The 27486-nt window shown below is 47.3% G+C and overlaps 2 protein-coding genes across 3 annotated transcripts; one reads left to right on the forward strand and one right to left on the reverse strand.

The window, feature by feature from the left end:
- Positions 1-1934: 1934 nt before the first annotated feature.
- On the forward strand, positions 1935-12781 carry OVOL2 (ovo like zinc finger 2). Its single transcript, XM_009562534.2, has 4 exons — positions 1935-2201; positions 3349-3539; positions 6095-6284; positions 10645-12781. The coding sequence occupies exons 1-4, from the start codon at positions 2102-2104 to the stop codon at positions 10953-10955; spliced, it is 792 nt and encodes a 263-aa protein (XP_009560829.1). The 5' UTR covers positions 1935-2101; the 3' UTR covers positions 10956-12781.
- A 3440-nt stretch (positions 12782-16221) lies between these two features.
- Positions 16222-26387, reverse strand: MGME1 (mitochondrial genome maintenance exonuclease 1). Of its 2 annotated transcripts, XM_054063903.1 has the most exons (6): positions 24840-26387; positions 21879-21932; positions 20798-21396; positions 18696-18918; positions 18115-18247; positions 16222-16640 (listed from the first exon to the last, which is right to left on the reverse strand). In XM_054063903.1, exons 3-6 carry the CDS (start codon positions 21330-21332, stop codon positions 16506-16508), a joined length of 1026 nt encoding a protein of 341 aa, XP_053919878.1. In that variant the 5' UTR covers positions 21333-21396; positions 21879-21932; positions 24840-26387; the 3' UTR covers positions 16222-16505. The 2 variants fall into 2 exon arrangements, with proteins under 2 accessions (XP_053919878.1, XP_009560828.2); XM_009562533.2 differs by lacking the exon at positions 21879-21932 and having other exon boundaries at positions 16223-16640.
- Between the last annotated feature and the right edge of the window lie 1099 nt (positions 26388-27486).

Genomic DNA, 27486 nt, shown 5'->3' on the forward strand with positions numbered 1-27486 from the left:
GCCAGTGCCTCAACACCCTAACAGTAATGAATTTCTTCCCAATATCTAATCTAAATCTCCCCTCTTTCAGCTTGAAACCATTACCTCTCATCCTATCCCTGCACTCCCTGATCAGGAGCCCCTCCTCAGCTTTCCTGGAGCCCCTTTCAGTACTGGAAGGCTACTATAAGGTCTCCCCAGAACTTTCTCTTCTCCGGGCTGAACAACCCCAACTCTCTCCGTCTCTCCTTGTATGGGAGGTGTTCCAGCACTGGGTCATCTTCGTGGCCTCCTCTGGACTCACTTCAACAGATCCATGTCCTTGTGGTAGTGGGTGCGAGATGGCCGAACACACCCCTAGATGCTGTTAAACAGCTAAGGATGCACCATGCTCGCACTTCACTGGTCTAGGAAAATTTTTAGTGCAGTTTTGTGGGTTACCTTCTATTTCTTTTACATCCTTCCCACCAGCACCCTGTATTCTTGTCTTTTGTTTCACTTCCACTTTGAGAAGAGGAGGAGTGGAAAAGAGGCAAATAAAAAAGAGGGTGTGAGGGGAGAAAAGGCTGTCGCGGCAACACATTTTTTATTTTAATGACTGAAACAAAATAAAGCCTTTTTTTTTTTTTTTTTTAGCAGAAGAAAGGCTTGTCATTAAGAAAAATAAGAACAACTTTCCCTGCCTGCTGCTGCCCCGAGGGCAGTGCAAGTCCTACCCTCCGCAGTCTTCCCGGGGACCCCCCTTCAGCACAGCCCCCGTGGTGGTGGGACCAGTACCCCCAGATGGGGAGCAGTCCTGGTGCCCACAGCACTCAGGCATCCCGCAACATCTCTGCCCACCCGCAGCACCCCAGCACCCCCACAGCATCCTTGCCACCCCAGCAGCATTCCAGCATCCCCTAGCATCTCTGCTTGCCTGCAGCTTCCTGAGACCCTTCAACATCCTTGCCCCTTGCAGCATCCCTGCATCTCTCAACGTCCCTGCCTGCCTGCAGCATCCCACTGTCCCCACAGAATTCTTGCCCCTCGCAGCATCCCAGCACGCCTCAACATCCCTGCCCACCTGCAGCATCCCGGCACCCCTCAACATCCATGCCCACCGGCAGCATTCGAGTACCCCATCAGCGTCCTGGTTTCTCTGTAGCAACACAGCACCCGCCAGCAACCCCCTTCAACATCCCTGATTGTCCGTGGTATCCTGGCACCCCCGCAGCATACCACTGCCCCCACAGCATCCCTGCACACTGCAGCATCCCGGTACCCATCTACATCCTCGCACCCCTTAGCAACTGTCCTGCCCGCAGTATCCCAGCACCCCATCAACTTCTCAGCACCTCCACAGCATCCTTGCCACTTGCAGCATCCCTGTCCTCCCACAGCATCCTGCCATTCCCCCAGCATCCCTGCACCTCCCAGCATCCTGGCACCCCACGGTATCTCCTCACAGCATCCCGGCACCCAACTACATCCCCACTCCCCTCAACTACCCTCCTGCTCACAGCACCCCCCCCCCCCCCCCCCCCGCCTCCCCGCAGCATCCTGGCCATCCCACAGCATCCCGACACCCCATCAACTTCTCAGCACCCCCACAGCATCCTTGTCCCCCCACAGCATCCCTGCCCCTTGCAGCATCCCGGTCCCCCCGCTGCATCCTGCCACCCCGCAGCATCCCTGCACCCGGCAGCATCCCGGCCGGCCGCGGGGAGGATGGGGGTGGCCAGGCAGCAGGCAGGGCTCCTCTCCCCTCTCTCTCTCTTTTTTTTTTCCTTAATTTTCAGACGTTAAATTCTTTTGCAAACATTCATGCCTTAGGAAGGGCTGGAACAAAGCTCAGCTGCTCCAACCGGTCGGACAGGTAAGCAGACTTGTTGACACCGTTATGTTTGCAGCACGCATGCTCCTTCCCAAGTTTCCTGGTGCATTTTTCTATTCCACCTTATGAAACTTTCCTCCCCCCTGCGCTCCCCTCCCCTTCCCCTCCCCGCTCCTCGGCGCCTCTGCCCGGTGCGTGCGGTCCCGCTGGCCGGGCTGCGGGCGGGCAGGGCGGGCTGAGCCCCCGCTCCCTGCCCAGCCCGACCCATCCTTCCCAGCCTTTCCCAACACCTCTCCGAACCCCCTCGCCATGCCCAGAGCTTTCCTGGTGAAGCGCCGGAGCCCGCAGCCCGCGGTGCGCAGCTGGGATGGGCTGCCCGACGAGGAGAGAGCCGATACCTACATCCCAGGTACGGGAGCGACGGGAAATTGGAAGGGAAGGGAGGGAACAGCGGGCTCCCCGCCGGACCCCAGCCCTCGCCCCGGTCTCTAGCCTTCTTCCCGGCTCCCAGCTTGGGGAGGCGAGGGGCTTCGCCGGGCTGGGGGAGCCCCGAAGGGGTGGGAAGGTGGGGATGGGGAGGTCTGTGCTAAATAGGGGGGGGTTCGGGGATCCCCCGTGTGCCGACTCCACCGGGAGATGCCTCTGCCATGCCTGGCACCATCTCCCACCCCTGGAAGCCCCCGGGCGAGGGGTGAGGGGGGGGGTAGGAGGGTGGGAGGGTGGTGTTGGGAAGGTGGGAAACGTCGTTTGCATGAGAAAAGTGGCGGGAGGGAAGGAGAAGAAAGGACTTGGGTGTGTGGGGGGGATGATGTCCTCCTGGCCTCCCCCTCCTCCTTCTCCTCCCTCCTCCTGCCCTTGCCCGGGGTATAACGGGAAGGCGGCGGAGCTGGCTTGTTTGAACTTTGGGACCGTTCGTGTTTGAGTTTCCGATTGCAGCGTGAGCCGCGGTTCCTCCCCCCGCCCGCAGGTTGAACAGCGGGGCCCGAGGCTCCCGCCCCGCTCCCACCTCCATCCCGCGGCTGTCGGGACCCCGCTGTGTCTCCTCCTCCGGACCCCTCTATCCTCCTATTCCCGACTCTGGCTCCTCGGGATCCCTCTTTGCTGCTATTCCCGACTCTCGAGACCCCTCTTTTCCTCCCATTCCCGACTGTCTCCCCAAGACCCCTCTTTATCCTCCCCTCTCCAGGACCCCTCTTTTTCCTCCCATTCCCAAGACGTCTCTTTATCCTCCCGTTCCTGACTGTGTCTCCCTGAGACCCCTCTTGATCCTTCCCTCCCATGGCTGCCCAGGACCCTTCTTCTCATTCACAACTGTGTCTTCCCAAGACCCGTCTTTATCCTCCTTATCCCAGGACCCCTCTTTTTCCACCCATTCCCAACTGTCACTCCTCGGGATCACTCTATATCTCTTTCCCTCCCAAGGCTGCCTGGGAACTCTCTTTATCCTACCCAGGACCCCTCTTTTTCCTCCCATTCCTGAGACTCCTCTTTACCCTCCCCTTCCCCACTGTGGCTTCCCGGTACGCCTCTTTATCACATCCCCGTTCCCAATGCAGGTGGGATTGGCTGCGTGGTGCTGGGCTATGAGGATAGCTGCAGCCTGGAGAGCAGTGGGAGCAGCGGGACCCGTGATGTGGAGCCCAGCGATCCCCCAACACCCCAGCCAGCCCCTGGAGACCTGGGATCGACTGGAGGGATGCTGCTGGACCTGGCTGTCAAGCGCCCTGTTGTCAGGTCAAAAATCAAGGTAAGGGCTTGCACTTGCACTGTGTCCGCCCTGATGATGGGGTGACCCCGCTTCCAGGGCAGCACCTGGGGGACACTGTGTGACAGCATCCCCCTGGGCTCTCTCTGATAGAGGTGACAGGATCCGTTCCATGCACTGCAAGCATCCCCTCTCCCATTTTTTTCCACATCCTCCTTAGTTCTAATGACACCCTAATCTCATGAAGAGATGAGGTGATTTTGTCAGATTGTTGTATTTCCCTGCAACATGCTGTGTGCTTACCTGGGGTGGTGGTGGAGTCGCCATCCCTGGAGGTATTTAAAAACCATGTAGATATGGTGTTTAGGGACATGGTTTAGTGGTGGAGTTGGCAGTGTTAGGTTTAGAGTTGGCCTTGATGATCTTAAAGGTCTTTTCCAACCTAAATGATTCTATGATCCCTTGGGCTCTTTATGCTAGAGGTGGCGGCACCCATCCCATGCACTGTGATGGTGGCTGGTGAGAGCAGCTGGCCTTGGGATGGCAGTGGCAGGGCAAGGCTCGTAAGCGATGTACCATAATTTTCTAGTGCCCTTTGCCTTCGCTTATCCGTGCCTGGGACCTGCTGCCCCTGACCTGCTTGGCTCGAGGCCTGCAGGAGCTCTGAACCCAGCCAGGAAGGACCAGCCCTGGCAGCGAGGAGTCATGCCCCACGGTGCGTGGGTGGTGGATCTCGTTCCTTAACGCGGGGCCTCCTTAAGAGGCTGCTTGCTAAGCTGCAGTCAAGCCTTCACCGAGGTGGCTGTGGTGAATCTTCCTAACATCCCCTACCCCCTTTAATTATCAGGATAGCAGCTAGGAAAAGGTCCTCCTTGGAAGCTGTGAAAAGGCCATTGTCACCATGAGGTGGACCTGCAGGCTTGGGTGGAATAAAGCAATTATCTGTCGGTTAACTTTGCGGAAGAGTGCTGGGACAGGAGCTGGGTGTCCCCTGGGCAAAGCCAGCAGAGCAGAGCGGTGATTGCAGTCCCCAGGCTGGGAAGGTGGGAAGATAGGGTGCAAGGACCACTTCCAAAGCTGGTAGTGTTGCAGGTGGGGGTGGAAGGACACATCCATCTCTGAACATCAGTAGAGGTGGAGCCAAGCCACCCCAGAGCTAGGAAAGGGGAGATGTGTTTACTGGTGGCCAGTTAACACCTCATTAAAACTTGCCTGCCGCTTTGCCAGTTGGAGCTGTAAGACTTCGCATTGCCTCTGCTGAGATGACAGCCATTCAGTCACCGTGTTTAATTAGTAGCACAATTAATGCTAGGTTTTCATCCTGCTTATATGGGGTTGCATGAGGTGGAGCCCTACCTGTTGCTCAACAGATACTCCCCAGCCGGCTCCCCCTCTGGTTTCACACCTCGTGGGTCCCCAGCTGCCTTTACTTTTTCATCCTTATTTACAATTTCAGGTAATGAATGAAGGAGGAGGATGGGGAAAAATAAGTAGGTGTCCAGGAAAAAGGAACCCCGGACGTATTCCTTTCTTTGTGAAGAGCTTGTCCCGCCACTTTTTGACTTTAAACTACTTTGTCTAATTTCACCTGGGCTATTTATGGTTAGTCTTGATGATCTTAGAGGTCTTTTCCAACCTTCATGATTCTATGATTAGCAACAGTCACAGCGAAACCTCATTTCAGCAGAGTCGAGTTTTCTCAGTGTGCCACAGAAACTCACCAAAAGCACCACAAGAGCCAATGGATGTGTGTGCGTGGTGCCGCCTGCTCCACTGGCTTTTCCCTTGCCTGAGCAACCAGTGGCGAGCACGTCTGCTCCCCCGCCAATAATTAAACTCATAGCGATTTGTTTGCGTCTTCCAGACACTAAGCTTTCCCTCTGAGGAATGCTCTTACCGAGAGCTGAATCATCAGTGTCTCCCTTAGTCAAGTCAGGTCATGGTGTTGGCGCAATAATGTTGGTGTGAGGAGTGGGAACGCGGAGATTAACCCCTAATGATGCTCTGCTGTTAAATAATGAGCCAGGGAGACCAACGCTAGGAGATTAGTGTCATTGCTTCAGCCTCTGCTGAGTCAGCACAGTGTGCCTTTGGGTTCTCTTGGCAAACCTGCTTCTTTTCCCTGCTGGCTGTTTTTTGAGGGACGCACAGCAGCTGGAAGTGTGATTAGCACACGCACCTCATGGATAAGACTTTGTTACACCAGGGTGGGCCTCCCGTCTCCATCCAGAATATCAGCTGAGTGCAGAAGCAAACACACCTGCGGCCCCATGGAGAGGCTCTCATGGCCTGAGCACACGTGGCTGGATGAGGGTCCCTGCCTCTGGAAGGTATCCGGCATAAATGCTTCATTTTAACCCCTGAAGCCAAGCTGGCCAGCATTGCATCAGTCCCAAACCATGCACCTTAAGTCACCCACTCCCTTGCAAGGGAAGCGTGAAGATTTCACCCAGAAAGAATCTCCCAAATGCTTTTACTCTTCATTTTGAATATATCCCAAGAGTTTTTTGAATGCAACAACAGTCCATCCCTCCTTATTTTGTTTCTTTTCTGTTGGTCTTTGATGCATACTCACCCTGTCCTCTTTCATTCCGTAGTTCACCACCGGCACCTGTAACGACACAATGGTGCATAGCTGCGAACTGTGCGGCAAAGGCTTTCGCTTGCAGCGGATGCTCAACCGGCACATCAAGTGTCACAGCCAGGTGAAGAGACACTTGTGCACGTTCTGTGGGAAAGGCTTCAATGACACTTTCGATCTGAAAAGACACGTCCGGACCCATACTGGTGAGTACACCTTCCCTGGGAGCTTGCAGATGGTGCTGGGTAGAAGGAGGCGGGGGAAGAAGTGAGATGGGACAAGGGTAGGGGTTGAGGGTAACCCAGCAAGACAAAAATACAAAACCCAGGAAAACAACATGCAAAAAATACCAGGGATGCGGTGGAGGAAAGGTAAGGGAATGAGTGTGGACAGATAAAAAAAAAAGTTCTGGGACTAATGAGATCTGAGAAAAACTGAAATCTGTGTGAAGTAGTGTGGGTGCAGGAGCTGCCATGCAGATCTGGTGTAGACACGGCCATGTGCTGCTGTGCCTGGGTCAGCAAAACCAGGATAACCCACCCTAGGTAATCCAGCTGGGTTAACCCACCTGGGATAACTCGCCGCACGTTGTGGCTGGCCCACCCTGTGCTGGTGACGGGCAGGCAGTGCTTGAAAATGCTTTGCCCTCTAGAGGCAACAAGCAGCAGTTTCTTGGTGGTTTTTTTTTTTTTTTGCAAACCAGCCCCGACGGCTGTCCTGTGGGATGAGGTTATGGCTTGATTTTGGCACTGTTTGGATAAACCCAAGTGTGGTTCGTGCTGTGCCTCCAGCTTTTTTAGGGAAACTATACAAAACATTTGACTTCTGCTAAACCTGCATGCTGCATCTCTGCCTGCTTCAGGCTACTGGCTCTTTCAGGCCCCTTTTGGAACCATTTCCTTCTGCATGTGCAGCCTTCCAGACCAGTTTGGCCACTGGCCTGAACTGTCTCTACTCACTGTGGGTCACAGCATGGGTTGAAAATCAGGAGCAGTGAATAGAAAATCAGGAGCAGTAGGTTGAAAATCTTCTGACAGCAGCTCCTGCCCTGGATTGAGGTGAGGTAGAAAAGTTGCTTTTAACCTGGGTTACTTCCCTCCTCCTCCTTCTTCGTCAGACATACAGGCATAATTGAGGATGCTGTGGTTTAAGCTTATGTTGGCACTGGAAGAAAGAAAAACAGTCCCTTTCCTTTCTCTGTTCGATCTTGCTCCTGTATCGCTCACTGGGCTGGAGAGATGCTCTGCAGTGGGGTCGGTTCCTCAGCTCACTCCAAGCAGCAGCAGTTATGTTTCTTTGGATCTGATCAGTTGCCTCAAATCCAGTTCACTGGTCACAGAAGCGCTTATCCTAGCCTGGAGCATGGAGAAGATCAACTTGTTGTTTCTCTCTGTTCTTTTTCTTAGTGGAAGTGGTATCTTCAATAACTATCACCAACCCTGTCATCACAAACATGATGCTTTCTGGGAGCCAAGATGTCTTTGCTCTAGAGGCTTTGAATTCACACTGTAGGGCACCTGGAAGGTGTCTCCGCTGACATCTCCCAGGCATGTTCCAACTTCCCAAATTTATGGTTACTTACAGGAACTGTTGACTAGTTGGGCTCATTCTGCATTGTCCCTTCTTTTGGCTTAGGCAGCACTAACCTCTAGAGATGGTGGGCAGGGGTTGTTTCTTAGCAGTGGAGCTCACAAAAACAATGCTGCCGGTTTTGATGGAAAGCATTGGCCAGAGCTGATGTTTTGGGCTGTTTTGCTTTGTTTTCAAACCTTTCACATGGAAAGGAAAGCTGCTGGCTGTGAGCGGGAAGCTGCTACTGAGATATGGCTGAAGTGCAGAGTCAGTGCTTCTGGAAGTGCTTTTTCAATCTGTCCCCTCAACCTTTGAGATTCAGAAACTAAATCCAAGAGGACTCTGTTTGGAAGCTGAATATATATCTATATATATGTATATATATGCTGTGGTAGGTAGGGTTGAAGTCGCTGTGCAGGAGTGGCCTTTTTCATGTCAAAGTTGGTTGCTGTTAGTGAAAACTGGGCTATATTTGAATGTTAAAAAGAAATGGGCTGGAAGGGGTGGTGTGGGCCTTATTTTGTAGGTACAGGTGCTCATCTACATGTGCTTTATGGAGTTTTGATGTTCTGGTGGGAATTGTGCAGTGTTTGTAAACAGTATGCAATAGTGAGTTTGTGTCAGAGGATGTGAAAGCCAAGTGTCCCAGTCTACCTTCATGGTATAAGCAGATATAAACATTAAGAAGTAATTAATATACACAGCAAAACTGAATTTTAAAATGATTTCTAGGTAAATTTTTTTCCTAAGTAAATTGTTTTACAATGAGGGTGGTGAAACAGGTTGCCGAGGAAGTTGGTGGAGGCCACATCCCTGGGGACATTTAAGGTCAGGTTGGATGGGGCTTTGAGCAACCTGATCTAGTTCAAAGATGTCCCTGCTCCTTCAGGGGGTTGGACTGGATGATCTGTAAAGGTCCCTTCCAACCCAAAGCATTCTATGATTCTAATGACGAGGTTCCCACCACCATGATGCATGACTCCTCTTGTGCTTGTAGTCATACCTGTGGAGTGCTGTTGGCATTAGGAAGCAAGCATGGGGAAGGTTTAAATTGCCTTCAGATGAGCATGATACAGCACCCAAAGTGCCGTTTGTAAAAGATATATTTGTCTGTGTGAGCTCTAATGAAGATGTGGAGTTTCTCTCTACTTAGGGTTTATGTAACTAAAGCGGTCTCACAGTAGTAAGCATTAGGAAACTTTAGTCTTGATCGTTTAAGCTCGTGCACTGGGATAACCTTCTGCATTTTGCAAAAATGCAGTCAAGATGCGGCTTATTTGAACTCCTGATTAGTTTGGATTTCAGGTAGAAAGATCGATGACCGAGTGGTGAACTTGACACGATGTGATGACAAGGTTACACCTGTCTGTATGGACGTGGGTGTGTTTCCCTTTTTTCGCCTGGTTATTCCCATCAATCTGATCTTCCACACGCTAGCAATTCACCTTTATTTGGGAAGAGAGAGGTTTGGGTAGCTCCTTGTATCAGTTTTAAGGTTGGTCTTTGCTTGGAAACTCTCTGAGCCAGTCTAAGTAAAATCACAGCTGTTTTAGGGGTTTTTTGAGCTATTTCTCATTCAGGTGCTGGGAAGCCAATGTTAAATTGGTGTTGATAGGTGGTAAAATGGACACTACTGCTCAGTATCTTCATAAACGTCGTTGTTCCTACTGAAGGGAACTGCTCAGGCATTCAGATTGCATGCCAGTCCCTCCTCTGGAGACACACACATGTATTTCTTTCATCTTCATCCGCTTCTCTAGAACTTGAGCTTGTGATCTTGTCACATTTGTATTCCACAAAAGCGCTCTCACTCCTTTGAAGCACTGTGATCGCTATGTGTTCACACTGGGCTGCCGTTCACTGAAGCCTCATTTAGCTTGGCTTACTAAAAGAGAAAAATTAACACCTTGCTGAGATATAAGATTTCATTCATTACACAAACCAAAATGAAAGGTTAGCTGAAACTGATAGTTTTACCTAATCATGGGACTTAAAAAAGTCGGGGCTCTAAGGGAGGCAGTTTGGCAAGAGTTGGTGGTGCCTTCTTCTTTAGGACCAACAAGCTGATCTCTTCTCTCTGGCAACCAGCAACAGAACCAGAGGGCATGACTGGAAGACGTGCCAGGGGAGGTTTTAGGCTGGACATTAGGAAAAGCTTCCTCACCCAGAGGGTGGTGGAGCACTGGAACAGGGTCCCCAGGGAAGCAGTCATGGTGCCAAGCCTAAGAATGTTCAAGAAGCTTTTGGATAATACCCTCAGACACATGGTATGAATGTTGGGATTGTCCTATGCAGGGACAAGAGTTGGTCTTCATCCTTGTGGGTCCCTTCCAACTTGGGACATTCTATGATTCTATGAGCTTTTCTAGGTTTTCTGTTCCTAAATACATCAACAAATTCATGAGAATTTTAGCCTGGAAGTAAGATGTTTTAGTTGGGCAGATAGTTCCTCAGGCTAGTCACTCCCTGCTGCTAGGTATTTCATAGAATCATATAATCATTTGGTTGGAAAAGATCTTTGAGGTCATCAAGCCCAACTGTACCTGTCCACTACTAAACCATATCTCTGAGCACCTCATCTTTTAAATACTTCCAGGGATGGTGACCCCACCACTTCCTTGGGCAGCCTCTTCTAGTGGCTGATAACACTTTCCATGAGAAATTTTTCCTAATATCCAACCTGAACCTCCCCTGGTGCAACTTGAGGCCATTTCCTCTTGTCCTATCACTTGTTACTTGGGAGAAGAGACCAGCATCTACCTTACTACAACCTCCTTTCGGGGAGCTGCAGAGGGTGATGAGTTCTCGTCTCAGCCTCTCTTCTCCAGGCTAAACAACCCCAGGTCCCTCAGCTGCCTCTCATAAGGCTTGTTCTCCAACTTCTTCACTAGCTTCATTGCCCAGGCATTTGTTCAGTAGCTGATATTCCAGAGCCTTGCTCTTAGGTGGTTCCATAGTAAATCAAACAGCAGTCCCTGTCTTTTAATGTTGCAGGAATTCGTCCTTACAAGTGTGAGGTTTGCAACAAAGCCTTCACCCAGCGCTGTTCCCTGGAGTCCCACCTGAAGAAGATTCACGGTGTGCAGCAGCAATATGCCTACAAACAAAGGCGAGACAAACTCTATGTGTGCGAAGACTGTGGCTACACAGGCCCCACGCAGGAGGACCTGTACCTGCACGTCAGTAACGTTCACCCTGGGAGTGCTTTCCTGAAAAAGACCTCAAAAAAACTTGCAGCAGTTTTGCAAAACAAACTGAGCCCCGTCCTGCAGAGGAACACCAAAGAGGAGGACAAGGACGAGTGACATGGTGGATTACAGTGGTCTCCAGGAATGAAGTTTACATGTCAGACTCTCCGTATATTATTTTTTTAAATGCAATTTTGAAACAAACTCCTGAAATAAAAGGGATATGTTTGTTAATAGGACTCTCTTGATGTTGGTAGAACCTCAACTTGAAAGAAGTATTCCTGTATAGGAATGAAACATAAGACCTCTTTATCTGGCCAAAAAGAAAAGGAAGGCTTGGAAGAGGCTGTCACCTCTTGGATGGAATATTTACTGAACTGACATTCAGTCAACCTGTTTTCTATTCCAGCTCTACCACACGTCCGAGCGGCCACTGACAAGTTCACCTTTGTATTTTGTATAGGTAATAACAGTTACTTCCCGTGAAAATGACATTTGAGAGGTTTGGGTGGAAAGTGCAGTGTAAGAGCAGCTACTGGTGCCTTGTCCTATGCAAAATGAATTAAAATGGTCTGAAGAACAGCACACTGTATCAGTACATTAGTTAAAATGTACAAATAACCTTTATTCTGCCCCTCCGTGCAGCAAAACAATGATTTATGGAAGCATCGTCCAAGGTGAGATGAAACTGGTTTTAAAGGATACAGAACTTTCTCCTCCCAAATTTTCTCTGCTAGTGAATTGCATCATTCCAGGGCAGACCTATGGGCATGTTTTAGGTACTTTAAGCTGTGAACTTAAATATTTAGATTCGAGTGTAACCTTAACTCTGACATTCTTGGACTTGCTGTTCTCACTTTGGGGATTATTACCACATCCTTTTTAACATCCACCAATATCAGTCCAGAAACCCAAAAAAACCACTGTAATGACTTGAAGATATGTATTTTCTGTCATGATGAAATGCAATTTTGTGTGTATTTTATGGTGTGTGTGTGTGTGTGCGTGTTCATTTTAGGATTTCTTTTTCTTTTTAATGATCAAGTGCCTGTTCACTCCTAGAGCAGAGCAGCTGTGTAAGAGGGGGACTTAGCTGGTCCCTGCCTCATGACATCAGTGTGAAAATGTAGGCACGGATCCAGCCTCTGTTCTGTAACCACTAGAAGGCTCCTGGGGAGACTGATGCTGCAAGGGAAGGAGGTGGTAATGATTATGAGGGTCTAGCATTACATCTCTGTGCATTTAGGACTTCCCTATAGTCCTGCTTGCAGCTCCTGTGGGACTAAGACAACCAAGAGGGCAGCTTGTAGGTACTATTGAGTGTGAAGTTAGGGATTTTGGGAGAGGGATCCCCATATAACTTGTGTTGCTGAAACCACCTGTCACTTTATGACTCTGCTGCAGCCCTTAGTGGGCATTTAGGTGTCTACAGAGGAGCTGCAGGGTGGGGTGGTAATGTCCTCAGCAACCACAAGACCAAGCGCATGTTATTCATCTGCCTCCTAATTTAATGGACACAGCGGCTAAGCAGGTTTTGCATCAATTTAAATGCATAACAATTAATGGATTTCATTTGTAAAATCAAAAAATTCATTTCAAACTCAAAATAAAGCTGTACACTTGGGGAGAATATGCTGTATTCTATAGACATTTACACATCAGCTGAAAAGTAACCTGCCTAAAACAGAGTCATAGCCGGGATCTTCATAATTGTTACCACTAAAATGATCGATTCTGAGTGTCTCTGTAAGAATCTTCAGTTTTCCTCGATTTTGTACAGGCATCTGCTTAGGGTTTTTGTGGGGAAAAGCTTCTAGGGGTTTTAAAGCATTTCTAACCATATTAATACATTATTCAGCAGAACTGTCAGTGCTTGAAAATGGACCTGGGACCTTGAAAATGAGGATAATAAAGTGATGCTACTGTGTAAAGAGCAAACCTGTCATCCTATGTAACGGGAATGTCCGCAGAATACTTCAATAAATGGGAAGTCTGTGGGGAAAAATCTGAGGTAAATTAGAGGATCCTTGCTTTGCAAAGAGCTGAAACTTATGCACTGACTCCATCTTCTTCTGAGCTCATCCCCTTATCACTGAAAAGCATAAACAGAAGGTTGCTCTCACTGAGCAAAGCTTGTGTGCTTGCAAATGCACTGCCAAAATTACCCGGCTATGGAAAGCGTTCACAGTTGGTTCAGCCAATTGCACTGGTGATGCTGCCCTGTCACCCACAGGTGTGCTCTCAGCCATGAAACTTAAGTTGAGTTCCGTGCCCAGGTGGAGCCATTCAGGGAGTCCCTCTGAGCAAAGTGACAAGCAATCACCTAACTGCACGGGATTTGCATGGTTTGCTCTGCAAAATCCCAAACCAAAGACTGGGTGGAGAATGGATTGAAAGCAGCTCTGAAGAGAAGGACTTGGGGGTATTGGTGGATGAGAAGCTCAAGATGAGTTGGCAATGTGTGCTTGCAGCCCAGAAAGCCAACTGTATCCTGGGCTGGATCCAAAGCAGTGTGACCAGCAGGGTGAGGGAGGGGATTCTGCCACTCCACTCTAGTGAGACTTCACCTGGAGTCCTGCACTCAGTTCCGAAGCCCTAAGCACAGGAAGGACATGGATTTGTTAGAGCGAGTCCAAAGGAAGCCACAAAGATGATCCAAGGGTTAGAGCATCTCCCATATGAGGACAAGCTGAGAGAGTTTGGGTTGTTCAGTCTGGAGAAGGCTCTGGGTAGACCTTATAGCAGCCTTCCAGTACTGAAAGGGGCTACAGGAAAGCTGGGGAGGGGCTCTTTATCAGGCAGTGCAGGGATAGGACAAGGAGGAATCATTTTAAGCTGTAAGAGGGGAGATTTAGATGAGATTGTAGAAAGAAATGTTTTCCTGTGAGAGTGGTGAGGCACTGGCACAGGTTACCCAGAGAAGTCACGGATGCCCCACCCCTGGAGGTGTTTCAAGGCCAGCCTGATCCAGTGGGAGGTGTCCCTGCCCATGGCAGGGAAGTTGGAACTGGATGGGCTTTAAGGTCCCTTGAACCCAAACCATTCAATGTAACCTCAGCCTTTACGTTGGAGGTGCGGCTAAACCCCTCTCTATTGAGCTGGAGACACATTTTGTGTGTGTGTGTGTGTCTGTGTGCAGATGGGTTTTTCACCTACTGTAGCACACACGGCGTGTGATTTCCTTCCAGTTATCACTGTCAAAGAACATTCCTGCAGAGAGAACTACTGACGCTCTAAGGTGGTCCATCTATGTGATCTCAGTCAAAAAAAAACACCCACAAGAACAAAAAAGCAGCAGGTAACAGTATACAGAAGAAACCCCCTCAGAGAGACAGCAAAGCTCTGAGGAGTGGGATGCTACAGCTGGAGTAACTGCCCTGTCTGTTTGGCTGTTTTTTCTGCAGGGATCAGGCTCATCCCATACCAGATGCCCTGGCCACGTCAATTTAACCATCTGGCAACTTAGTTTTAAACCGGTCACAAAGTGGTTTTGTGTTGGCATTAGACTGGCAACAGCTATCTGACAGTTCTGTTGTGGCACCATTTTGTGCCTCCAAGAGATGTTCCAGAGCTCATGCAGGGATGCTGGAGGCAGCAAGCCTCTCACAAGTGTGAGACACCAGTAACTTCTACTGCTATCGCCTCTGAAGGCTGCCCACCTTCTGGCTCTCTGGTGGTACAGACTCCTCTGAGACTTAGACAGGTTTACAAATGAATGTTGATGGTGAAGCTGGCAGTTTTGTTCAGGCGCAAGGCTTCTGTGAAATGAACACAGGCGAAGCCAACATGTGCCCGCACCGCCCTCTGGAGCACAAGGCTCCAGACTTGTCCTTATTTACCAGGTGGCAGGATGAGGCTGAATCGTTCAGAGACATCGAATGTCTGCACAATGAGCTGATGAAGGTGGCAATCGCACCCAAACATTGCCCAACTGCTCTGTACCCTCTTGCTGTATCCAATCTCAACCACAGGAAACTCAGCACGATTTTACCACCTCCTGCTTCTGCCCAGAGCATCCTACCTCTTCTTTCTGCTTGCCCTCTTTGTATCCACAGAAAACCGATTGTGTTTACTGGTGTCAAACAACCCACTTTCTAAAGCTTTGTGATGTGGGAACGTACTTGCTGAACAGGTAGAACTTCTGAGTGTTCACACAGCGTCGTCCTGGTTAGTCATCCCAATTTCTCAGTCTCCATGCTTTGTCTTTTTAGATAGAAATCTATTCGTAAAGTGCAGTTATCGTACCATCACCAGAGCAGGTTTGAATAAGCAAGTACCACCGTAATAAAGTTTCATTGCGCAGGTTTCCACAGTTCAGTGCTCTGAAGGAGCAAAAATTGAGCACTACAGAGGGGTTTCTTCAGCAGCAAGCCTGCCCATTTGGGTTTTTAGGTATGGTTCTGGCTGATTTTCTTGAAGCTTTTGGCTTGGTTGCATTTTTATCGGTAGTCTGCGGTGGTGTTAGGAAAACTCATACGTACAATTTAGAGAAATTGAGGAGAATAAGGAAAAAAGCTTTCCAAGTGCACAACACAAAGCAATAGCACCTGACATCGTTAAGGCTTATTTATAAAATTAAGCCTATAGACAGAGAAACAAGCTCCAAAAATAACTTATGTTTAGAATGCTTACAAACTTATTTGAAAAAACCCACATTCCCCCGCCCGCCCCAACCCCTATCAGCAGCTCCTTATTCTTCAGAAGGCCCGGCTTCAAAGTCACAAGGCTGCTTTTATAAAGGAATTTACTTGCCCTGGCAAATGCCACAACCTGTCACTAGAGATTGCTATGGGCAGGCTCCTCATCTGCTCAGACCCATAACGCAGTCAGGAAGCTTAATGCAGCTGCAGATTCAGCCTGCACAGAGCCTCACAACCAAAGGTACAAAGCTCGTTTACATTCTCACAGCTCTTTCATGTGGGCTGCTCAGCCTGTTAAGAAACCTGCAGGAGGAGCCACTATAAGCGGTAAAACTTCCCACCTTTCAGAGTACTCACCGGAAATTTTTAAGTGCACCAGTTACAATTCTGCTCCTCTTTTGCTAAGCAGCTTCTGTTAAATGATACCTTTGCCTCGGTGCTTTAAACAAGTGCTTATGAAAATTGTGGTTATAATTCTTATTGCAGTTTTTCCAGTTGTTGCTGTCAGGAAACTCACAAACAAACCTCTTAACAGACACCTTTGAGAGGAGCAAGAACTAAGCTCAATGAAATCCAGTTTGCTGTCTCTATTTGTTTATCTTTTGCATGTCTCTCAGCTCAGACAATGCAAATGTCATTTTGCTTTAGTACACAAACTTCATTTCCAAAGTCTCAGTTCTGCAACAAGTTTTTTTTCTCAAAAATGACAAAAGAAAGCTGATTTGATTGCAAAGACTTTACTTGAAAATAGAAACTTTTCTATCAACCTTAGATAGTATAAACAGCATGGAGAAAAATAAATTAAGTTGGCTTCGTCCCACTAGGTCCACTTAAGTCACCTACAATGTAAGCAAATACACATTCCTCACTCCAATTTTTCTTTCTTTTTAGGGAGGAGAAAACTTGATATTGAGAAATGAGCTAAAACTACTCAAAAAAGAATACAAATTCAAATGGGAGATTTAAACAGAGGATTCTTGCTCTGGCTCTGAGCTTGCCCACTTGCCACTGCATATCTTAGTCTGGGTCAGTTTTTGTCCATGTACTCTTCAAGGCGCAAAAGCCACTTATTCCAGTACTGTGAGCACAGACCAGGATCCATGAAATGTGGATGCGCAGGGGAGCCATTCTTATAGGCAACCACAATGAGTCCACAGCTGACCTGCAGTTGAAAACAGATGGCTGTCAGCAATTCAGTGTTAATATGCAACTTCAATCAGCAATTCTGAATGCTACACCTCACTGTAAAACATCAGCCTTAATATATGCATACCTTAAATACAGAATGGAGAACAAAGAGAGAAATAATTTACCATGGATAATAACATTTAAACTCTGAGAGTTCAAAGATTCGACTGACTTTGGTGAAATCTGGAGAGACTCCAGCTCTGAGCAGAGCAACAGGGTCTATTTACACTTTGCAGATACTGGTGAAATTCCCAGTCACAGATGAGGTTTTGCATGGGCTCAGATGACCGGATTGATGCCATTTTCCAGCATTAGTCTGCGTGAAATGGTTACTTAGGGGTGTTCTGACATCTTTCATACTTGACAAACAGCTCTGTATCAAACCAGCTACTAGGGTAAGGAGAAAGCAGTGAGAAGCAGGAGGCTAATAGCAGAATTCTAATTACTAACTCTATTTCACTCTGCGAGGGCCATGCCTGTTAAGTGTCTGTGTTTTCTGATCTGTACAATAATCTAGAAAGTCACCTGAAGAACCTATTAATTACCCTGCTCACTTCTGCTTTATATTTTCTCCCTTTAATGCTTTGTATTGAAATAACAATCCTTCAGGCCAAGCAGGCCCGGCTAGAATCATGTTTAGAGTCTTTACAAACATTGTTCCACTGATTAAGTGATTGACAACACCGCTTTCCTTTGAAAAAACACTGTGCAGTTTCCAAATGCTCTAAGCAAATCACTTAGTCCCTCGTTTGTTAGTGCTACTTCTTCCAAGGAACAAGTGATAGGATGAGAGGAAATGGCCTCAAGTTGTGCCAGGGTAGCCTTAGATTGGCTGTTAGGAAAAATTTCTTTTCTGAAAGGTGGTGAAACACTGGAAAAGGCTGCCCAGGGAAATGGTGGAGTGTCCATTCCTGGAGGTGTTAAAACCCCATGAACATGGTTTAGTAGGCACAGTGGTGTTGGGCTGATGGTTAGACTGGATGATCTTAGAGGTCTTTTACAGTCTTAATGACCCTACGATTCTATGATTTCATGATGCACACAGTGCCCTCCTACTCCATTTCCCTGTTTGCAGGATCTTTTGCTTCACTTCCTCTCTTCCTACTCCTGACACAAGCAAAACCCACACAGAACAAAGCACTGGGAGTTGCCCAGATGCCAAGTCATGGAGTTTATCTGCCCTCCTAAGACGCTGAGCATCCCTTCAGTCCCACCGAGCAGGAGTTTCCTTAAAACCAATGAAATCCTGCTGACAGGCAAAGGCAGCAGGATTTAGCAAGAGTAGTGGAGTTATTTCACAGTGTGTCAGCTTAACCTGACCTAGGACTGGGTTGTTTTGTTACAAATCCTACACAAAGTTCTACTACGGACAGCAGGTGCTAAAACCAGGAAATAGGAAAACAACATGTCTGCAGCTGCCTGTCTTGGCAGGCAGCAGACCTACTGACCTGGAAGTTGTAATTGGCATCGTGATTTATGGCTCCAATATATGCCGCAACCTGTAATGGGTTGTCAAAAGTGTTCTTCAGCAGTGGCTTTGGTTTCTCCGAAGTTTTCCAGTCAACCACACACAACTGGCCTCTGCATAAGAGAGCAAGACGGGACAACATTTTAAACTGAAGTATAGTCCTAAGTAGGAAATCGGGGATGAGACAGCAAAGAAAGGTGAATCACTCTCGGCCTGTTTCACCCTGATGTCATGTCAGTTGTTATTATGTCTAAGCAAGTCTCTTCCACACTGGCAGTTTTGATCTCAAAAATCAATATGCACTGTTATCCATTGCAGTTCCTGGCAACTGCAGAGGAGCACTTAGCCCTGCCCTGCTCACACCCTGCTCCAGTAAGGAATTCCCCACATGGAACAACAGCATTTCTGTCATCAGGTTCACCTCCAAGTTTATCTATTTTGCTGCTCTGAGAGATCTGTCCAGCTCCTCCTGCAACACACCTGCTCCAGCCGGGACACAGCATCCCAGGCACTGCAAAGCACTACGAGCTTATCAGGTTTCTTACAGAACCAGTACCTCACCGATACTTAGCCACGCAGTCTACCAGGCCCAGATACTGAAGAGTCTCATGCTGAACGGCACTTTCCAGAGCTTTCACATCACTGATATCTTCTAAGACATGCTGCACACTTGATAAGTAGCCAGAAATAGCAGCATCTTCTCTCTGCTCCTTTGCTGCTCTCTCTTCAGACAGGAATATAGATTCCAAAGCTGCATGGAAGAGCTCTCCTTGAAGAAAAAGATCTAAGGAAGATAAAAGACCCCCCACATTTAGACACTACACATAATACCTGAAGGACTTACATTGTAGATATTGTACTACATAGCTTCTAAACCAGCCCTGTTTTTTTTACTGAAAGCTGAGGATGTAGGGAAGAGGAGGGAATAAGACAGAAAAATCAGTTAAGTGTCAACAGTGGAATTAATATCTTATATTAACGCTTACTGCTTTGGTCTCACTACTTACTCAGAAACAAAATATGATTTTTCATTTATTGTTTATTCAAAGGCATTTGTGAATTTCTATGAATTAAAAATATTACTCTAGGCTGCTTTTTGCTGCATTTGCTTCTTCTGCTGTACTGGTTCATCTGAATGCAGCTAAACTCCTCCTGAAATGGCTGGGCATAGTTCTAGGAGCAAGGACCTATCTTCAAAATGATTCCAAGAAAGATCAATTTTCAATAACTGTGTAAGGTTTGTTAGGCCACCAAAGTGCTTCGTAACTTAAAAAACGTAAACAAAGGCTATTCAGTTTGACATAGCACAATAATTCATGTAAGGATTAGCAATGGGACAAAGAGGAAATGGCCTCATGCTCCACCAGGGGAGGTTTAGATTGAATATCAGGAATAATTTCTTTACTGAAAGAGTGGTAAAGCACTGGCAGAAGCTGCCCCAGGGAAGCGGTGGAGTCTCCATCCCTTGAGATGTTCAAAAATCATGTAGATGTGGCACTTGAGGACATGGTTTAGTAGGCACAGTGGTGCTTGGCTGACAGTGGGACTGGATGATCTTAGAGGTCTTTTCCAACCTCAATGATTGTATGACTGTGATTCAAAGGAGTGCTCAGTGTCCATAACCCTTGCTACAAGAGGCTGTCTACTATCCCCCAGGTCTTCCCAGATCCCTATCAGTTCTACAGCTTGGGGGAAGTCACCTTTTTAAGTGTTACAAAATGATAAACTCTAAATGCATGGCAACTTCATATGAAGAAACTACATATAACAGATAAACTAAACAGTTACTGAAGAACTTCAACAAAAACAACATTTTGAAGACTCAAGAGGATACATCCCATTATAAACCAGCTTACTCTCTGCAAATAGGCTCAATAACACCAGCTGGAAAATACCTATTTGTAAATAGATACCAGCAAAAAGAGAAACAAAGGAAAGGCAGATAGGACAGAGCACAGAATGCCTACAGTCTCAATGTTTCTCATTTCTGAACCCACTTTAGCAGTCCTAGAACAAGGATCAGAACTTAGATTCATTGATAACTCATAATATGGTCTCACCGCTTGAAATGGAAAGGGGGGAGATCAAGACGAGATCATAGAAAGAAATGTTTTCCTGTGAGGGTGGTGAGGCACTGGCATAGGTTGCCCAGAGAAGTGGTGGATGCCCCGACCCTGGAGATTTTCAAGACCAGGTTGGATGGGGCTTTGAGCATTATGCAGTAGAAGATGTCCCTGCCCATGGCCAGGGGGTTGGAACTAGATGACCTTTAAGGTCCCTTCCAAACCAAACCATTCCATGATTCTGTAAAACATCTTAAGGGATCTCCAAAACACTTGGTTTGTAGGGTCTGATACTGTAGCGATGCCCACACACCCTAGCCAGCAACTCAGACTGCTGCTTCTACTTTGTAATCACAGAATCATAGAATAGCTTGGGTTGGAAGGGACCTTAAAGATCATCTAGTTCTAATCCCTTGCCATGGGCAAGGACACCTCCCACTAGATCAGGCTGCCCAAGGCCCCATCCAACCTGGGCTCAATCATCTCCAGGGACAGGGCATCCACAACTTCCCTGGGCAACCTGTTCTAGTGCCTCACCACTCCTACAGTGAAGAAATTCTTCTTTATGTCTAGTCTAAATGACACTCTGGTTAAACTTACTTTTAGTATACTCTTCAAAACCACCTTTTCCAAGCTCCAGTATCATTTTCTGTTTCCACCTTTCTAGATAAAAGGCTTGCTGTGGAGATATTGTCTGTTGAAGAATACGGGTAACACTGGGCATTTTTGGCTTTTGCAAGGGGATTTTCATGGGCAGGCTGGAATCGCTGTTGAGAGGGGGAATTTTCTTGTTGGAGTTTATCAAAGGAACCCATTTCCTGGGAGTTTTTGTTTCAGCTCGAGGTGGAGGTCTGCATTTTTCTGGTGGCCCATATAACAAATTATCTTCTTCAAATATCGTCTCTGGTGTCTGGGCACTGGTTTTGTAAGAAGTAACAGAGTAGACCAAGTTCTTGTACTTTTCCTGGTCAACTTGTTCATAACCGTTCCCTTTTTTCTTCTTACTATACAGACAAGTGGAGGTGGTCAGAGACAAATATGGGAATTGCTTTTGGCAAAAAGGTGTTTGAAAAAGCATTTCCAGTTTTCCATGTTTCCTGGACAGTAGCTGTAGGAATTTCATTCTGACAAGCATTTGTGAGTAGTTAGAGTATTCTTTCTTCGGTTAGGAACAGTCTTTAGGTTTGCATATTTTCCCCCTGTGGAAAGAGAAATTTGTGATTTCCAGAGTCATAAAAGTCTACCAACAATCTGTTTTTCCCCCTTGCTGAACAAAAAACTGCTGTGGTCACACAGCGCCTTTTGCACATTTCATGCCACCAGAATTCCTATAGGTAAATAATACAGTAAAAGGAAGAACGAACAGACAATGAAAGGTGCAAACGACCTTGGAAAGAACCAGCGCCAGTCCACAAACAAGCTCTGAGAGAGGAAAAACATACGAAGATGTTGCAAGTAGCAAACACTGCAGCAGAGGATGCTCTTACAAGAACAGTATTGGAACCGTCAGGAAAGTAGACACAAACTGATCTCAACAAACACTCCCCCCCCCAAAAAAGAGGGCAGCTATGCAGAAGAAAATGAAGCAAATCATCGCTGTGAGGTACTAAAACCATGCAAGTTTATGGTGGATATTCATAAGGGGATTATGGGGACAAACCCATGTTTTCCTTTTGCACACCTGGAGAAAGCAGGCAGCAGCAGTATCCACGTGCTGAAAGTGGGAGATCTGAGACTGGGAAAGCCAAAGAGAAACTAGGTGTGTTGCAGGTATCTTTCAATTCAAATAAATCTTTTAAAGATCAGAGTATAAGATAAAAGTTGCAAACATAGCTGTCTTCTAAGACACTTAGGATGTTTAAAAGCAAAATCAGTGTACAAGAATTACTGCTACCAGTAGAACTTTCAAAACTACACTGTGAGCAGCCCTAAGTCCTATGAAAGCTTCTGCACATGGATAACATGTAAATACTTGCATATCGGCTTTAAAGCAACATTAAGTTCTTGCAGAATTCGAGACTCTGTTCTCCTATTGAAGTTATTTGCTCACCCTTACAAAGTTCGCTTTCCTCCACTGCAAAGAACACAAGCAATGCACATTGCCCACTGACATCAGCATTTTGTTCCTGAAAGCGTTTCAACGTTACTCTTTTCTTTCCTCACACTCCTTACGCAGCACTTCACACACTGCACAAACTGCAGGCATCACAGAAAACAAATCCACAGGAGGAGTTATTTTGTACACACAGATCCCAAGCTCGTGCAGAACTGCAGTGACACCAATGTGTTGGCGCACGCATCTGTCACACAGAGCAGTTTGCAATAACGGGGCTATGTTGGCTGCAGCTGATGAGATTAAAGCACCTTGGAAGACCAGGCTGAGACCTTGGACTCTGCTTCCGAAAATATTGCTCTTCATCTTTGAAGGACAAACCCCTTCATCTGTAGATGTTTAATCAGGAGCAGGCAGAGACGCCGCTTTTTTCTTGACCAGCTTTACACTTTGAGGTATCTTCCTATGGTTTAGGCAAATAACAACTGTTCTGTAACCCAAGGGCATGTAACCCAATGCAAAATAACCTGTCAAAAGCAAACCTGAACTAGGAAAGCAAAATTGGGTTGAATCTGAACTTTGTGTCATGTAGCAGTGGAATTTCTGACCCAGTACCAGGTGCCCTGCAGCCAGATTTGGCACACCATTGTTAAAAGGGCTCACTCGCTCTTTAGTAAGGGTCTCCTACAACTACAATGCATATCAAGCTAGTTAACGATTCTAAAACTGCTTTGTGGTCTGTAAGAGAGCAGTAGAGGAAAATAATGAAGGTACTAACTGGTTAATTCTGCTACCAACTTCCTGCAGTCTGATTAGATACCAAGCAAGCTGCCTTACAGGGAAAACCTTACCATTTAAGATAATTTGAATATGTCACTTCCCTTTTTCAATAATTACATTATGCTTAATACTGAACCAAATCTTCTGCTTTTCTTATCCAGCAGAACTGGATCAAGTTGCACCCGTTTTCTCATTTTCCAGTGTTTAATAACAAGAATGGACATGACCCTCTGAGCATTTCAGATTCCTCTCAAAATGACTCTCCCCCCTGCACACAAGAGAAGCACAGGTGCCTCACAAAAGAATAAACCAGACAACTTTGACCATTTTATTGCCACAAAAGTGTTTAAGTTTTGTCAAAAAAAGAAAAAAAAATAGAATAAGCTGAGAGGTTACACAGCTGCAAGAAATTGGACAAGCCATGTTCTGTAATTTAAGTTCTGCCCTGCTTCTTTTCATGGACAGGTAAGGAAGCTTTGCATAACCAAATTTTATGTTACTTCCCATTTTTTATTTGAGGCCAAGAAGCTGTTTCCACAGCTCACTAAAAAATTCTAACAGCATAAAGAGGTACTTTTTATGAAGCATGTTTAAATTTCTCAGTTCCCCTTGGGTGTTCAGCAGGGGAATTTTATGTCTTCACTATTACTACTAATTGTTCTAATAAATTCATTTTTAAGGAGTTCTTCCCTTTTTGTCTTTTGAATATCCTAGAGCAGCTCGCTTCTGCAAAACTTCTCTGCCAGCATTTACACCAACTAATTCTTCTCAGAAGATGATGACTTATTTAAATAGTCTTTTTCAGTCTTGGAAAGGGGTCAGTTACCTTACAGAATTTGCCCCTGGCTGAAAAAGAATCAATGAAAGATGTCAGGGTATTGCAACAGATAACAGTTTGCTGCACAAGGCAGCAAAAACCAGTAAAAGCAGCAAAGGGATACATAAAGGTCAGACTTTAATAACATAAGCAAATTGTTTCACATATTTTTTCATCATAAAAAGCAGTGCAGAAGAAGTAATCTCTCCTCTCTTGGGGTTTGCCTCTAAACAGAGATGCTGAAGCTCTGAATTAAAATAAAACAAGTAAAACAATACTCTTCTTCTGATTTAATGGTATCCAAGCTTGTTGTTTCTCAGGTTAGTGTGATGACCATTAACACACTTACCCAAGTGTATTAATGAGAATAGAATACACGCTGGGTTACTGACTGCATATTTGTTCCATTAGCCAGAGCACAGAAGTAAAAGTCCATCTCGGCTTTGTGTCAGCTACAGAAAGCAAGAGCACACCTGATTCAGCATAAAGCTCACAGGGAGTCAGCTGCCCCCTCAACGTTTTTTAAGCAATATGTTTATACCAGATCAGCGCTCTGAATTGTGGTGCTATTCAAATGTGCAGTGTTACAAGCCCTGGAGTTAATTTACCACAACACTGACATAGGGTTTCAGCAACATCTAGAGTGAATTTATATTAGCAGCCTATATTGTTCTGGAGTGATATCTATGGAAGTGTCTGTGCGCTCTATGAACCGAGCCACCAGGAACAGGAAAGTGTCCGCTGCTACGCTGCTCTACAAAAGGAAAGAGGTTCTAGAAACACTAAGAAATAAAGACCACTTGTATCTAGCAGAATAAAGAATTGTGTTTTTCAATAAATCACAGAGGCATTTCTGTGCAAGTTAAGTTACATATACAAGAAAGAAACAGATTTGGAGTGGTCTGGATCTACTCTCGTGCATAAAGAACAGAATAAAAATAAAATAACCCAGTGAAAGAAAACAACCAAAAAAGGAGGAGGACTTTGCTTACGTTTCCCAGGCAAGTTGACTTTGCAGCTCCAACAACAACTGCACTGATACAACTGAGAAGGTTTTTACAAGATAGGAATGAGTGGCTTAAGTGAGGGAAACAAAAAAAAAGGGTTATTTGAAGAAGTATTAACTAAGCTTGGTGACTAGCATGAGCAGACAAAACCTTTCTGCACAGACATCAGGTGCTTGAAAATCCTGAGTATCGCTGGGATTCCACTCACTCAGGGATAAGCCATTCTGGACAAGAAGCCTCATTCAAGGAACTTTTTGGTTGGAAAAGATATACGAGGTCATCGACTCCAACTGTACCTGTCTACTAAACCGTATCTCTTGAGCACCTCGTCTGTTAAATATCTCAATGGATGGAGACTCCACCACCTCCTCAGGCAGCCTGTTCCAGTGCTTCACCACTCTTTCAGTAAAGACATTTTTTCTAATATCCAATCTAAACTTTTCCTGGTGCAACGTGAGGCCATTCCCTCACATTCTATTACTTGTTACTTGGGAGAAGAGACCAGCGCCAACCTTGCCACAACCTCCTTTCAGGGAGCTGTAGCGATGAGGTCTCCCCTCGGCCTCTTTTCTCCAAGCTAAACAATCCTAGTTTCCTTAGCTGTTCCTGATAAGACTTGTGCCCTAGACCCTTACCCAGCATAACAAAATCATAGAATAGTTAGGGTTGATAGGGACCTTAAAGGTCATCCAGTTCCAACCCCCTGCCATGGGCAGGGGTATCCCACTAAATCAGGCTGCCGAAGGCCCCATCCAACCTGGCCTTGAACACCTCCAGGGATGGGGCATCCACAACTTCCCTGGGCAACCTGTACTAGTGCCTCACCACTCTCATGGTGAAGAAATTCTTCCTTACGTCTAGTCTAAATCTGCCTCTCTTAATTTTACACCCATTGCCCCAAGTCCTGTCACTACAAGCCTTTCTGAACAGTGCCTCCCCAGCTTTCCTGTAGCCCCTTTCAGTACTGGAAGGCTGCTATAAGATCTCCTCGGAGCCTTCTGCAGGCTGAACAAGCCCAACTCAGCCTGTCCTTGTATGGGAGGTGCTCCAGCCCTCTGATCATCTTTGTAGCCCTCCTCTGGACATGTTCCAGCAGTTCCTTATCCTTCTAATGTGTCAAGGATTCCAGAACTAGACGCAATACTCCACATGAGGACTCACGAGCTTCACTTGCTGAAGATGGCCTCAATCACAGAATCATTTGGTTGGAAAGACATTTGAGATCATTGAGCCCAGCCGTACCTGTCCACTACTAAACCATATCCATGAGCACCTCATCTACCAGTCTTTAAAATCCCTTCTAGGGATGGGGACCCTACCGCTGCCCTTGGCATGGCCACGCAGCCCCGGGTAAGCCCCTCAGTTACAGACCTGGGGCTGGCAGGCATGGGCACACGCTTACCAGGGGAGGAGGGAGCTGCAGACCCAGCAACCACCTGCTCCTCCTCAGCTCACCCAGGCCTAGTGGGGCAGGGGCTGCGGGAGTGACATTTCACCTCACCTCCACAGCTCAACCCACAGTCCCAGCCCTCGTCCTCACCCACCCCCTCTCCCTCTCTCAATCCCAATCCCATTCCCTTCTCCCTCTCCCAATCCCACTCCTAATCTCTTCTCCCTCTCCTCTCTCTTTTCTCACACCCCCTTCCCCTCCCTTCTCCCCTCTCCCACTTCCTCTCCCCTCCCATTCCCTCTCCCAATCTCTTCTCCCCTCCCCCACACTCTTCTCCCCCTTCCCAATCCCTTCTCCCTCGTTCCACTTCTTCTCCTCTCCCATTCTCTCTCCCTCCTCACCTCTCCCTCCTCCCTGTCCCACTCTCTCTCCTCTCCCCTGTCCCACTCACACTTTCCTCTCCCCTGTCCCACTCACACTTTCCTCTTCCTTCTCCCACTCCCATCCCGACTCCCTCTCCCACTCCCTTCTTCTTCCCCAGTCCCCACCGCAGTGTCCGCTCCAGCTCCTCACGGGCGGCGGCCCCGAACGGCGAAACGCGAGACAAACTGTCCCTCTGCACCCCCTTTCCCGCCGCCACCGCTGCAACCGCCTCGGCGCGTGCGCGCTCCGCCTCCCCGACGCAGGCTCCCGCCCCCCTCATGAAAGCTCCGCCCACAAGCACGCTCCTCTCGCCTCGCCATGCTCGTTTCGCCCCACAGCCTCCGCGCATGCGCACCCCGCCTTTCTTCGCTTCTGCGCATGCGCCCCCCCCGGCATGCTGGGATTTGTAGTTCTGTCCCGTGCTGGGGCTGCGGGAGGTCTTTCTGTGGCTTTTTGACAGTTCTTTTAAACTTCTAACGTTTAAAAACAAGGAAATGAAAAAAAAAAAAGAAACGTTACGCCATCATCTGCTCGAGGGTAGGGAGGCTCTGCAGAGGGATCTGGCCAGGCTGGATCAATGGGCTGCGGCCAACGGGATGGGGTTCAACACAAGTGCTGGGTCCTGCGCTTGGGTCACAACAACCCATGCAGCGCTACAGGCTTGCGGGAGAGTGGCTGGAAAGCTGCCTGGTGGAAAAGGACCTGGGGGTGCTGGTCGATAGCGGCTGAACATGAGCCAGCAGTGCGCCCAGGTGGCCAAGGAGGCCAACAGCATCCTGGCTTCTATTGGAAATGGCGTGTCCAGCAGGAGCAGGGAAG

This window comes from Cuculus canorus, chromosome 3 (genome assembly GCF_017976375.1).
Source record: "Cuculus canorus isolate bCucCan1 chromosome 3, bCucCan1.pri, whole genome shotgun sequence".
Classification (NCBI taxonomy): Eukaryota; Metazoa; Chordata; class Aves; order Cuculiformes; family Cuculidae; genus Cuculus; species Cuculus canorus.

Bases quoted from the DNA above. Each gene is read 5' to 3' on its own strand.
- OVOL2 (XM_009562534.2), top strand. From the start codon at position 2,102: ATGCCCAGAGCTTTCCTGGTGAAGCGCCGGAGCCCGCAGCCCGCGGTG. The intron at 2,202-3,348 runs GTACGGGAGCGA...TTCCCAATGCAG, and splicing joins AGCCGATACCTACATCCCAG to GTGGGATTGGCTGCGTGGTG. The intron at 3,540-6,094 runs GTAAGGGCTTGC...TTCATTCCGTAG, and splicing joins TTGTCAGGTCAAAAATCAAG to TTCACCACCGGCACCTGTAA.
- MGME1 (XM_054063903.1), bottom strand. From the start codon at position 21,332: ATGCTTGTCAGAATGAAATTCCTACAGCTACTGTCCAGGAAACATGGA. The intron at 18,919-20,797 runs GTAAGTTTAACC...TATCTTCCTTAG, and splicing joins TTTTGAAGAGTATACTAAAA to ATCTTTTTCTTCAAGGAGAG. The intron at 18,248-18,695 runs GTGAGGTACTGG...TCTCTTATGCAG, and splicing joins GACTGCGTGGCTAAGTATCG to AGGCCAGTTGTGTGTGGTTG.